General features: G+C 40.6%; 1 protein-coding gene across 3 annotated transcripts in view; it reads left to right on the forward strand.

The window, feature by feature from the left end:
* Armh3 (armadillo like helical domain containing 3) overlaps positions 1-13,503 on the forward strand; it is a 260,564-nt gene that overhangs the window by 58,588 nt on the left and 188,473 nt on the right. For all 3 annotated transcript variants that reach the window (XM_045136186.1, XM_045136180.1, XM_045136191.1), the window contains 2 exons: positions 1,753-1,809; positions 10,866-10,909. In XM_045136186.1, the coding sequence (XP_044992121.1) occupies positions 1,753-1,809; positions 10,866-10,909 (101 nt within the window). The remainder of the gene's footprint in view (positions 1-1,752; positions 1,810-10,865; positions 10,910-13,503) is intronic.

A 13,503-nucleotide genomic window follows, 5' to 3' on the forward strand; every position in this document is an offset into this window, starting at 1 on the left:
AGAGAGAGAAGCAGATAGAGGTAGAAAGAATGGGTATGCCAGGGCCTCCAGCCACTGCAAATGAACTCCAGATGCATGCATCACCTTGTGCACCTAGCTTATGTGGGTCCTGGGGAATCGAACCGTGGTCCTTTGATTTTGTAGGCAAGCACCTTAACTGCTAAGCCATCTCTCCAGTCCCTAGAAGCATTTAAAAAATATATATATCTTGGGCTGGAGAGATGGCTTAGCAGTTAAGCGCTTGCCTGTGAAGCCAAAGGACCCCGGTTCGAGGCTCAGTTCCCCAGGTCCCACGTTATCCAGATGCACAAGGGGGCGCACGCGTCTGGAGTTCGTTTGCAGAGGCTAGAAGCCCTGGCGCGCCCATTCTCTCTCTCCCTCTATCTGTCTTTCTCTCTGTGTCTGTCACTCTCAAATAAATTTTAAAAAAAATCTTTAAATTTTATTTTGATTTATTCATTTATTAGAGAGAGAGAGAAAGAATGAGAATGGGTACTTCAGGGCCTCCAGCAACTGCAAGTGGACTCCAGATGCATGTGCTCCCTTGTGCATCTGGCTTGTGGTGGGTACTGGGGAATCAAACCTGCATCCTTTGGCTTTTCAGGCAAGCACCTCAACTGCTAAGCCATCTCTCCAGCCCTGTTTTTTAAAAAGTTAATTAATTTTTGAAAAAGTTTTTATTACTTTATTTTGAGAGAGAGAGAGAAAGAGACAGACAGAGGGTTGGAGGCCCTGGTGCACCCATTTTCTCTGTCTCTCTGCCTCTTTCTCTCTCTCAAGTAAATAAAATAAATAAATAAAATATATTTTAAAAAAATGAAAGAGACAGAGAGAATGGGTGCACCAGGGCCTACAGCTGCTGCAAATGAACTCTAGACACGCGTGCCCCCTTGTGCACATGTGTCACATTGTGTGCTTGTATCACTGTGTGTCTGGCTATGTGGGACCTGGAGACTCGAACATGAGTTCTTAGGCTTTGCAGGCAAGTGGCTTAACTGCTAAGCCATATCTCCAGCCCGCCCCCCCTTTTTTTGTTTTTGTTTTCCGAGGTAGGGTTTCACTCTAGTTCAGGCTGACCTGGAATTCACTGTGTAGTCTCTGGTGGCCTCGAACTCACAGAGATCCTCCTACCTCTGCCTCCCAAGTTCTGGGATTAAAGGCATATGCCACCACCCCTGGCTGTTTTTTGTTTTTTTGAGGTAAGACCTCACTCTAACCCAGGCTGACCTAGAACTTGTTCTGTAGTCCCAGGCTGTCCTTCAAATCATAGCAATCGTACCTCTGCCTTCTGGGTGCTGGGATTAAAGGCATGCACCACTACGCCTTGTTCAGAAGCATTTTCTTTTGGTGTGTGTAGTGTACATATTCTTGTTTGTATGTATGTGGCACATTTGTGCATGCATGTGGAGGCAGAGATTGAAATTGGGTGTCTGTCAATCACTTTCTATCTGTTTGTTGAGACAGGGTCTCACTGAACCCAGAGTTTACCAAATCAGCTAGTCTAGCTACCAACTTGCCCTAGGGATCCACCTGGCTCCACCTCCTGAGTGCTGGGGTTACAGGTGGGCACCACCACACCTAGTGTTTATATGGGTACTGAGGATCCATATTCAGGTCCTCAAGAATGAGTGGCAAGTGCTTTATTGACTGAGCCATCTCTCTCCCCACCCCCAGGTCACCATTTCTTAAAATAGCTAATGGACCTTTGTAACTTGATCATACCCACTTTGACTCTCTTCTCTTGTTTAACAGTCTGTGAACCCTTATATTGTGAAGCTGTCTATTGTGGATGATGAGGCTACACTCAATGTAAGTATCTGGATACTTATGTATTGTCTTACTTGCATGCTAGTGGCCTTATTTTCTTGGTAGGAAAATTACAACTTCAGGCCAGTCTGTGCAATTTAGTGTGATCCTGACTCAAAATAAAATAAAAGCATTGGAAGTTCAATCCCTAGTGTTATAAAGAATAAATCACAAAGCAAAAAAGAAACCCCAGGAAGCAGGATGGTCATGTGCAGATTTAACTTTGCTTTACAGAATTTGTCTTCCTCGCTCTCTATGTAGTCCAGTCTGGCCTGGAACTCCTGCTCCTCCTACCTCAGCCTTCTGAGTGCTGGGATTAAAGGCATATGCCACCACGGCTGGCTGGTGTTTCTTTTAGAGTATCACTGCTATTGTACTGTCTTCCGTCTCCTTGTAGGGAATGAAGGTTTGAGAGGATATTTGCTTGCTGTTTGCAAGGAAGTGATTGTCTTCATAGTTACAGTGAGCTGAGATTATTTTACCAAGTCAGTAAATTATACATTCCAGAGTAAGAAAGCCTAGATAACCAAATGATGGGAAATTGCTTCTTTTTTTTTAATTTTTTTGTTTTATGTTTATTTATTTATTTGAAAGTGACAGACAGAGAAAGAGGCAGAGAGAGAGAGAGAGAATGGGCATGCCAGGCCCTCCAGCCACTGCAAACGAACTCCAGATGCATGCGCCCCCTTCTGCATCTGGCTAACGTGGGTTCTGGGGAACTGAGCCTCGAACCGGGGTCCTTAGGCTTCACAGGCAAGCACTTAACCGCTAAGCCATCTCTCCAGCCCGGGAAATTGCTTCTTATGGAACTAAGTTGATGCTATTTATAGCCTGACTATGTGAAGCATAAAGGATAACATATGTTTGCTATATATATCTTTGAAAATTTGCAAGATAACACCTGCTCTCTGAGAGGTAGAGCATAAGCAGGTGTTTGGCTTTATTTGCTTTCTATCCTATCCCTTTCTTCCAATTTCCTTAAGAAAACAACTATATGTAGCTTGTCCTTGGGGCCTTAGTTAATCTTGTGTAATGCTTCACAGGTTCTGGTGCTAAGCTGACCATTCACTTCATATTTCCTGGCTGATGCTTTCATTTTCCTTCCTGATTTTATTTTATGTGATTTTTAAAAGGATTTATTTTCATATATTTATTTATTAGAGATAGAGAGATGGGGAGAAAGAGATAGAGAGTGAAAATGGGCATGCCAGGGTCTCTACCCACTGCAAATGAACTGCAGACACAAGTACCACCATGTGCATCTGGTTTTCATGGGACCTGGAGAATTGAACCTGGGTACTTAGGCTTCGCAGGCATGTGCCTTAACTCCTAAGCCATCACTCAAGCCCTGCTTTTTGTTTTTTCAAGGCAGCATCTCACTCTAGCCCAGACTGACATAGAACTTACTCTGTAGCTCCAGGCTTGCTCTGAACTGGGGCCATCTTTCTACCTCTGCCTTCTGAGTGCTGGTACTAAAGGCATGTGCCCCTACACCCGGCAAAATGTATTTACTTTTAATATTCTATTTATTTATTTGAGAGAGAGAAAGAGATAGAGATAGATAGAGAGAGAGAGAGAGAGAGAGAGAGAGAAAATAGGCACTTGTGTATCTGGCTTACATGGGTACTGGGGAATTGAACCTGGGTCCTTAGGCTACGTGGGCAAGTGCCTTAACCCATGAGCCATCTCTCAGCTCTGTTTTTTTTTTTTTTTTTTTTAAATGAATTAATTTGTTTTTTCTAGGTAGCATCTCACTCTAGCTCAGGCTGACCTGAAATTCACTGTGTAGTCTCAGAGTGACCTTGATCTCTGCCTTCTGAGGGCTGGGATTAGAGGCGTGCTGTTTTTTTTTTTTTTTTTTCCTTTTCTTTTCACATTTTTTATTAACATTTTCCATGATTATAAAAAATATCCCATGGTAATTCCCTCCCTCCCCTCCGCACTTTCCCCTTTGACATTCCATTCTCCATCATATTACCTCCCCATCTCAATCATTGTAGTTACATATATACAATACCAACCTATTAAGCACCCTTCTCCCTTCCTTTCTCTTCCCTTTATATCTCCTTTTTAACTTACTGGCCTCTGCTACTAAATATTTTCCTTCTTACACAGAAGCCCAATCATCTGTAGCTAGGATCCACATATGAGAGAGAACATGTGGTGCTTGGCTTTCTGGGCCTGGGTTACCTCACTTAGTATAATCCTTTCCAGATCCATCCATTTTCCTGAAAATGTTATAACTTCATTTTTCTTTACCGCTGAGTAGAACTCCATTGTATAAATGTGCCACATCATCATTATCCACTCATCAGTTGAGGGACATCTAGGCTGGTTCCATTTCCAAGCTATTATAAATTGAGCAGCAATAAACATGGTTGAGCACGTACTTCTAAGGAAATGAGATGAGTCCTTTGGATATATGCCTAGGAGTGCTGTACCTGGGTCATATGGTAGATCAATCTTTAGCTGTTTTAGGAACCTCCATACTGATTTCCACAATGGCTGGACGAGATTGCATTCCCACCAGCAGTGCAGAAGGGTTCCTTTTTTTCCACATCCCCGCCAACATTTATGATCATTTGTTTTCATGATGGTGGCCAATCTGACAGGAGTGAGATGGAATCTCAATGTAGTTTTAATTTGCATTTCCCTGATGACTAGCGACGTAGAACATTTTTTTAGATGCTTATATGCCATTCGTATTTCTTCCTTAGCCCATTTTTTTTTTTAAATTTTTATTAACATTTTCCATGATTATAAAATATATCACATGGTAATTCCCTCCCTCCCCACCCCCACACTTTCCCCTTTGAAATTCCATTCTCAATCATATTACCTCCCCATCTCAATCATTGTAGTTACATATATACAATACCAACCTATTAAGTATCCTCCTCCCTTCCTTTCTCCACCCTTTATGTCTCCTTTTCAACTTACTGGCCTCTGCTACTAAGTATTTTCATTCTCACACAGAAGCCCAGTCATCTGTAGCTAGGATCCCCATATGAGGGAGAACATGTGGCGCTTGGCTTTCTGGGCCTGGGTTACCTGACTTAGTATAATACTTTCCAGGTCCATCCATTTTTCTGCAAATTTCATAACTTCATTTTTCTTTACCGCTGAGTAGAACTCCATTGTATAAATGTACCACATCTTCATTATCCACTCATCAGTTGAGGGACATCTAGGCTGGTTCCATTTCCAAGCTATTATAAATTGAGCAGCAATAAACATGGTTGAGCACGTACTTCTAAGGAAATGAGATGAGTCCTTTGGATATATGCCTAGGAGTGCTGTACCTGGGTCATATGGTAGATCAATCTTTAGCTGTTTTAGGAACCTCCATACTGATTTCCACAATGGCTGGACGAGATTGCATTCCCACCAGCAGTGCAGAAGGGTTCCTTTTTTTCCACATCCCCGCCAACATTTATGATCATTTGTTTTCATGATGGTGGCCAATCTGACAGGAGTGAGATGGAATCTCAATGTAGTTTTAATTTGCATTTCCCTGATGACTAGCGACGTAGAACATTTTTTTAGATGCTTATATGCCATTCGTATTTCTTCCTTAGCCCATTTTTTGATTGGCTTGTTCGATTCCTTATTATTTAACTTTTTGAGTTCTTTGTATATCCTAGATATTAATCCTCTATCAGATATATAGCTGGCGAAGATTTTTTCCCATTCCGTAGGTTGCCTCTTTGCTTATTCACAGTGTCCTTTGCAGTACAAAATCTTTGTAATTTCATGAGGTCCCAGTGATTAATCTGTGGTTTTATTGCTTGAGCAATTGTGGTTATATTCAGAAAGTCTTTGCCAAGACCAATATGTTGGAGGGTTTCCCCTAATTTTTGCTCTAGCAGTTTCAGAGATTCAGGTCTGATGCTAAGGTCTTTAATCCATTTAGACTTAATTCTTATGCATGGAGAGAGAGAAGAATCTATTTTCATCCTTCTACAGATATATATCCAGTTTTCCCAACACCATTTGCTGAAGAGGCTGTCTTTTCTCCAATGAGTATTTTTGGCATTTTTATCGAATATCAGGTGGCTAAGCTACCTGGACTTACATCTGGGTCCTCTATTCTGTTCCACTGATCTACATGTCTGTTTTTGTGCCAGTACCATGCTGTTTTTGTTACTATGGCTCAGTAGTATAGGTTAAAATCAGGTATGGTGATACCACCAGGCTTATTTTTGTTGCTCAGTATTATTTTAGGTATTTGTGTTTTTTTCTGATTCCAAATGAATATTTGGATAGTTTTTTCTATTTCCATGAAGAATGCCTTAGGAATTTTGATGGGGATTGCATTAAATGTGTAGATTGCTTTTGGTAAGATTGCCATTTTCACAATATTGATTCATCCTATCCAGGAACAAGGGATGTTTTTCCATTTCCTAGTGTCTTCTGCAATTTCTTGCTTGAGTGTTTTAATGTTTTCATTGTAAAGATCTTTTACTTCCTTGGTTAGGTTTATTCCAAGGTACTTTATTGTTTTTGATGCAATTGTGAATGGGAGTGATTCTCTGATTTTATCCTCTGTATGTTTGTTGTTAGCATATATGAAGGCTACTGATTTCTGTGTATTTATTTTGTATCCTGCTACATGGCTGTAGGTTTTTATCAACTCTAACAGTTTTCTGGTAGAGTCTTTAGGGTCCTTTATGTATAGAATCATGTCATCTGCAAATAATGATAACTTGATCTCTTCCTTTCCAATTCGTATCCCTTTTATGTGTGTCTCTTCCCTTATTGGTATGGCCAAGACTTCTAAAACTATATTAAATAAAAGTGGGGACAGTGGACACCCTTGTCTTGTTCCTGATTTTAGTGGAAAAGTGTCCAGTTTTCCCTCATTTAGTAATATGTTGGCTGTAGGCTTGTCATAAATAGCTTTTATTATATTGAGATATGTTCCTTCTATTCCCAGTCTCTGTAGGACTTTTATCATGAAGGGATGTTGGATTTTGTCAAATGCTTTCTCTGCATCTAATGAGATGATCATGTGATTTTTGTCCTTCAACCCATTTATTTTACATTTATAGATTTGCGTATATTGAACCATCCCTGCATCTCTGAGATAAAACCTACTTGGTCAGGGTGAATGATCTTTTTGATATATTCTTGTGTTCTTTTTGCCAATATTTTGTTGAGGATTTTTGCATCTATGTTCTTGAGGGAGATTGGTCTGTAATTGTTTTTTTGTTTTGTTGTTGTTGTTCTATCTTTGCCTGGTTTTGGTATCAGGGTGATGCTGGCTTCATAGAAGGAGTTTGGTAGAATTCCTTCTTTTTTTTATTTCATGGAAAAGCTTAAGAAGGAATGGTGTTACTTCTTCCTTGAAGGTCTGGTAAAATTCAGCAGTGAATCCATCTGGGCCTGGGCATTTTTTAGTTGGGAGATTGTTGATTACTGTTCGGATCTCCATGCTTGTTATAGGTCTATTTAAGTGGTTAATCTCATCTTGATTTAATTTAGGTAGGTCATATACATCAAGGAACTCATCCATTTCTTTCAGATTTTCATACTTTATGGAGTATATGCTTTTCTATTATGTCCCTATGATTTTTTGAATTTCTCTGGCATATGTTGTGATGTTACCTTTTTCATCTCTGATTTTATTAATTTGTGTCTCTTTTCTCTTCCTTTTGGTCAGATTTGCTAAGGGTTTATCAATTTTGTTTATCCTTTCAAAGAACCAACTCTTTGTTTCATTAATTCTTTGGATTGGGTTTTTTTTTTTTGTTTGTTTCTATTTCATTAATTTCTGCCCTAATCTTTATTATTTCTTCCCGTCTACTGATTTTTGGTTTGCCTTGTTCTTCTTTTTCCAAGGCTTTAAGGTGAAGCATTAGGTCGTTTACTTGCGACATTTCTAATTTCTTAATATAGGCACTTAAGGCTATCAATTTGCCTCTTAGAACTGCCTTCAATGTGTCCCAGAGATTTTGGTATGTTGTGTTCTCATTATTGTTTGACTCTATAAATTTTTTGATTTCCTTCTTGATTTCTTCATTGATCCATTCATCATTTAGTATTGTATTGTTAGTTTCCATGATTTTATGTATGCTCTATAGCCTTTCTTGCTACTGATTTGTAGTTTAATTCCATTGTGGTCAAATAGAATGCAAGGAATTATTTCAATTTTCCTGAATTTGTTAAGATTTGCTTTGTGTCCTAATATATGGTCAATCTTAGAGAATGTTCCATGTGCTGCTGAAAAGAATGTATATTCTGCAGCCTTTGGATGAAATGTCCCGTATATATCTGTTAGGTCCATTCCTTCTATGACCTCATTTAGTCCAGATGCCTCTCTGTTTATTTTTTCCTGGGATGACCTGTCAATTGATGAGAGTGGGGTGTTAAAGTCACCCACCACCACTGTGTTTAGTGTTATCTATGACCTTAGTTCTAATAGTGTTTGTTTGATAAATTTGAGAGCCCCCATGTTAGGTGTATATATGGTTAGGATTGTAATGTCCACCTGTTGGAGTGTGCCCTTAATCAATATAAAGTGACCTTCCTTATCTTTCTTGACTAATGTTGGATTGAAGTCTACCTTGTCAGAGTGTTTTATTTATTTTTTATTTTTATTTATTTTTTTTTTTTGGTTTTTCGAAGTAGGGTCTCACTCTGGTCCAGGCTGACCTGGAATTAACTCTGTAGTCTCAGGGTGGCCTTGAACTCACAGCGATCCTCCTACCTCTGCCTCTCGAGTGGTAGGATTAAAGGCATGCGCCACCATGCCCGGCTGGACTGTTGTTGTTTTTTTTTTTTTAATGTTACGTAAATTTCTTTTTACTTATTTGAGAAAGAGAGAGCAAGAGGCAGGTAGAGAGGGAGAGAATGGGCACACCAGGACCTTCCGCCACTGCAAACAAACTCCAGTTGCATGCACCATCTTGTGCATCTGGCTTAGTGGGTGCTGGGGAATTGAATCTGGGACCTTTGGCTTTACAGGCAAGTGTCTTAACTGCTGAGCCATCTTTCCAGTCCCTGGATTTTTTTTTTTTTTTTAAACTTTACACAGAGAGAAAGACAGATAGAGGGAGAGAGAGAGAATGGGTGCGCTAGAGCTTCCAGCCTCTGCAAAGAACTCCAGACACGTGTGCCCCCTTGTGCATCTGGCTAACGTGGGACCTGGGGAACTGAACCTTGAACCGGGGTCCTTAGGCTTCACAGGCAAGCGCTTAACCGCTAAACCATCTCTCCAACCCAGTCCCTGGATTTTTTTTTTTTTTAATTCTCATTTTTTTTTGTGGCCTAAAAGTGTCTTGTCACTGTGTACTTTGATTTAGTATGGGATTCATTGGTACTTTTACTAAGGCTGTTTAAGATTATATGAGTTGTTTCTATTTGAAAATTCTAGGCTAGTGTTTTGTATAGTAGTGAAATGATCCTGGTGAAATCATCAGTAAACTGGGCTGGTCTGTTTTACCCCTTATTACTCTGTTGTAAATTGCTTCTGTATTATCCCCTCCAAGGCTCAGAGAACATTGTAGAAGAGGGGATGGAAAGAATGTAAAGGTGGACAGTGGGAAGGAGTTCTGTGAAAGTTTGGTTTGGACATGATATGGCCTTTGTAATTGCATTAATAAACTCATAGCAGCTATGGGCACAAGACCTGCACCAGATAGGGCCAGTCATTGATGCCAGAGGATATCAGGCCCCACCCTACTCAAAGAGCTAATGGTCGTTAATGGTTGCTGGGGGAAAGGGAGATTTCAGTGGTTTATCCATGGGAAGTGATGAGAATAAGGAGTTAAGTCGAAGTGGGGTGAAAGAGGTTAATTGTGGTAGTCTACATGATCAATAAATGATACAAAATTGTCAAAGAACAAATATAAGTACTGATATATATATATATATATCAGAAAAAATGAAAAATTTTCATCTGGGAATATTTAGATAAGTAAATAAGCAATCTAAGCCAGGCACGGTGGCTCATACCTATAATCACAGCACTTGGGTTGATCACCATGAATTTGAGCAATGTTAGTTCTACAGACTGAATTCTGGGTTAACCTGGGCTAGAGTGAAACCCTGCCTCAAAAAACAAATAAATAAAGTAAAATAAAAAAAAGAAAAAGTCAGTTATCTTGGCTCATGCCTTTAATCCCAGCAATTGGCAGGCAGAGGTAGGAGGATTGCTGTGAGTTTGAGGCCAGTCTGGAACTACAGAGTGAGATTCAGGTCTGTCTGGGCTAGAGTGAGATCCTACCTCCATAAAACCAAAAATAAATAAATAAATAATAGAAAAAGGAAAAAAAAAATAAAGAGGTTTATTTATTTGCTGTTTAGTTTTGGTTTCCTTTTTTTAATTTTTTAAAACTTTATTTGAGCTGGGCGTGGTGGCACATGTCTTTAATTCCAGTACTGGGAAGGCAGAGGTAGGAGGATCACTGTGAGTTCAAGGCCACCCTGAGACTCCATAGTGACTTCCAGGTCAGCCGGGGCTAGAGTGAGACCCTACCTCGAAAAACAAAAACAACAACAACAACAAAAAAAAAACCAAAAAAAATTATTTGAAAGCCGGGCATGGTGGCACACGCCTTTAATCCCAGCACTTGGGAGGCAGAGGTAGGAGGATTGCCATGAGTTCGAGGCCACCCTGAGTGAATTCCAGGTCAGCCTGGGCTAGAGCAGGACCCTACCTCGAAAAACAAAAAACAAAACAAAACAAAATTTATTTGAGGGAGAGGCAGGTAGAGAGAGACAATGGCCATGTCAGAGCCTTTAGCCAATGCACAAAAACCTCCAAATGCTTGCACCGCCTTGTGCATCTGGCTTTATGTGGGTCCTGGGGAATCGAATGTGGGTCCTTTGGCTTTGCAAGCAAGTGCCTTAACCACTGGGGAATCTCTGCAGCCCTGGCTTTGGTTTCTTGCTGTTTTGACAGTGCTTTGTAAAGTTTCTATCAGCAGCTTTTAGGGAGAACTTCTTGGACATAGACCTTGGGTGGGGGATAATGTTCTCCCTGGCTGAGTTACAGTGTTACTGCCAACCCCAGAGGCTGCTTGCTCATTTCAGCCATGCTGTTCTTTCTCTTTTAGGGAATGGGGCTTGTGATTGCTCAGGCTTTATCTGAGTACAACAGGTAAGTCTACCTTTCCAGCAAGGAAAAGTCTAATTTTCATTTGAACTGGTTGAGTGAATTTCAAGTGTAAAATGTCTTACCTATCCCAGAAGAGTATTCAGGTGTAGGTGTGGCTGCATGGACATAAAGTTGCCCTAGATCAGTTGATGGCAGTGACAAACCAGTGGGAAAGTGGCCACCAAGTCAGTGTCCATCGTTAAGCAATTAAGCATATTCTTTTCAACCTTTGGCATTTTAATTAATTAATTTATTTGTGTGTGTGTGTGTGTGTGTGTGTGTGTGTGTGTGTGTATGTGTACGTCAGGGTCTCTTGTCATTGTAAACACCAGACCCAGGTACCACCTTTTTTTGTTTGTTTGTTTTCAAGGTAGGGTCTCATTGTAGTCCAGGCTGATTTAGAACTCATTCTTAGTCCCAGGCTGGCCTCAGACTCACAGTGATCCTCTTACCTCTGCTTCCCCAGTGCTGGGATTAAAGGTGTGCACCACCACACCTGGCTTCATGTACCACCTTTTGCATCTGGCTTTATGTGGGTGCTAGAGAATCAAACCTGTGCTGACAGAGCAAGCAAATACCTTTAGCTTCTGAGCTATCTCCCCAGCCCTTGGTATTTTCTTTAAAAAGTTGTTTTATTTGTGTGTGTGTATGTGTGTGTGTAGGTGTGCCTGGGTCTCTTGCTGCTGTAACTGAACACAAGATGCATCCAGCTTTACATGTATGCTGGGGAATGGAATGTGGTAGGCTTTGCAAGAAAGTGCCTTTAACTGCTAAGTCTTCTCTCCAGTCCCAGCTTTTGGTATTTTGTTACAGAACATTTAAAAATTTTTTTTATTAACAACTTCCATGATTATAAAAAATACCCCATGGTAATACCCCCCCACACACTTTCCCCTTTGAAACTCCACTCTCCATCATACCCTTTCCCCATTTCAATCAGTCTCTCTTTTATTTTGATGTCATGATCTTTTCCTCCCCTTATGATGGTCTTATGCAGGTAGTGTCAGGCACTGTGAGGTCATGGATATCCAGGCCTTTTTGTGTCTGGAGGGAGCATGTTGTATGGAGTCCTGCCCTTCCTTTGGCTCTTACATTCTTTCCGCCACCTCTTCTGCATTAGACCCTGAGCCTTGGAAGGTGTGATCGAGATATTGCAGTACTGAGCACTGTGGTCATTTCTTTCCATCACCATGATACCTTCTGAGTTGTCCCAAGGTCACTGCCATCTGAAAAGAGAAGATTCTGTACCATAAGTGAGAGTAGCATTATTATAAGGGTGTGAACATTAACAGAAGTGCTTCCTGGGCAGTTTGATAAGCATAGTATATACATTTAGCCAGACAACAGCAGACGTTACACTCCTAGTGCTCATGACTTCCATTGTTTTAAGTTTTCAGTATCAGGGATGTATTCCCTTCCCATGGAACGGGCCTCCAGTCCAATTATAGGGCAGTTGGTTTCCCCCATAACAGATGTGCCACTATTGCACCCGTTGGCTCATTTGGCCTGGCTGGCCAAATATAAGGCTTGCAGTGTCCACTGATGATTATCTTCACTGGTGATTTCTCTTTCTCCCATTGAACCGCATGCAGAATGGCTTCTTCCAGCTTTCTGTCAGCTGGTCTACATGGAGGAGGTTATCAGCTCAGATCCAGCACGATTTCTCAAATGGCCTTGCAGCCCAAGTATATGGAGTCTTCAGCAATAGGGTCTTACCATCTATTCCTGGTAGGAAACCAAGGGCCTCGGCAATGGCCTATAATGTTTGGGGGGCCTCAGGGACCTCCCTGGCCAACAACTCAATGGGAGATATACCATACCTGGCACTGAAAATTTTTCTAGCAGCAATCTATGTCTCCTGAATGTTCCATTGTTCAAACAAGTAGGATTACATATGTTTTATTTATTTTCTTCTTAGATTTTGATTAGCTGTCCCTCCACCTTTCCTTTACTCAATCTCTTCCCCTGACCTCATTTTTACCCCCATTAATCTTTTCTTCTACTTACATATATACAATACCATTCTATTAAGTACCCCCCTCCCTTCCTTTCTCTTCCCTTTATATCTCTTTTCTAGCTTATTGGCCTCTGCTACTGAGTTTTTTCCTTCTCATGCAGAAGCCCAGTTATCTGTAGCTAGGATCCACATATGAGAGAGAACATGTGACGCTTGGCTTTCTGGGCCTGGGTTACCTCACTTAGTATAATCCTTTCCAGGTCCATCCATTTTCCTGCAAATTTCATAACTTCATTTTTCTTTACCGCTGAGTAGAACTCCATTGTATAAATGTGCCATATCTTTATTATCCATTCATCACTTGAGGGACATCTAGGCTGGTTTCATTTCCCAGCTATTGTGAATTTAGCAGCAATAAACATGGTTGAGCACGTACTTCTAAGGAAATGAGATGAGTCCTTTGGATATATGCCTAGGAGTGCTATAGCTGGGTCATATGGTAGATCAATTTTTAGCTGTTACAGAACATTTTAACTAGCTTTACAGCTTCAAGAAAATTTTCCTTTTTGCCTGTTTTGTCATGTAAATATGCTTTTCTTTGTAAAAAATCTTATGAAGCATCACTGTTTTTAATCTTAAA

Source organism: Jaculus jaculus, chromosome 1 (genome assembly GCF_020740685.1).
Source record: "Jaculus jaculus isolate mJacJac1 chromosome 1, mJacJac1.mat.Y.cur, whole genome shotgun sequence".
Classification (NCBI taxonomy): domain Eukaryota; kingdom Metazoa; phylum Chordata; class Mammalia; order Rodentia; family Dipodidae; genus Jaculus; species Jaculus jaculus.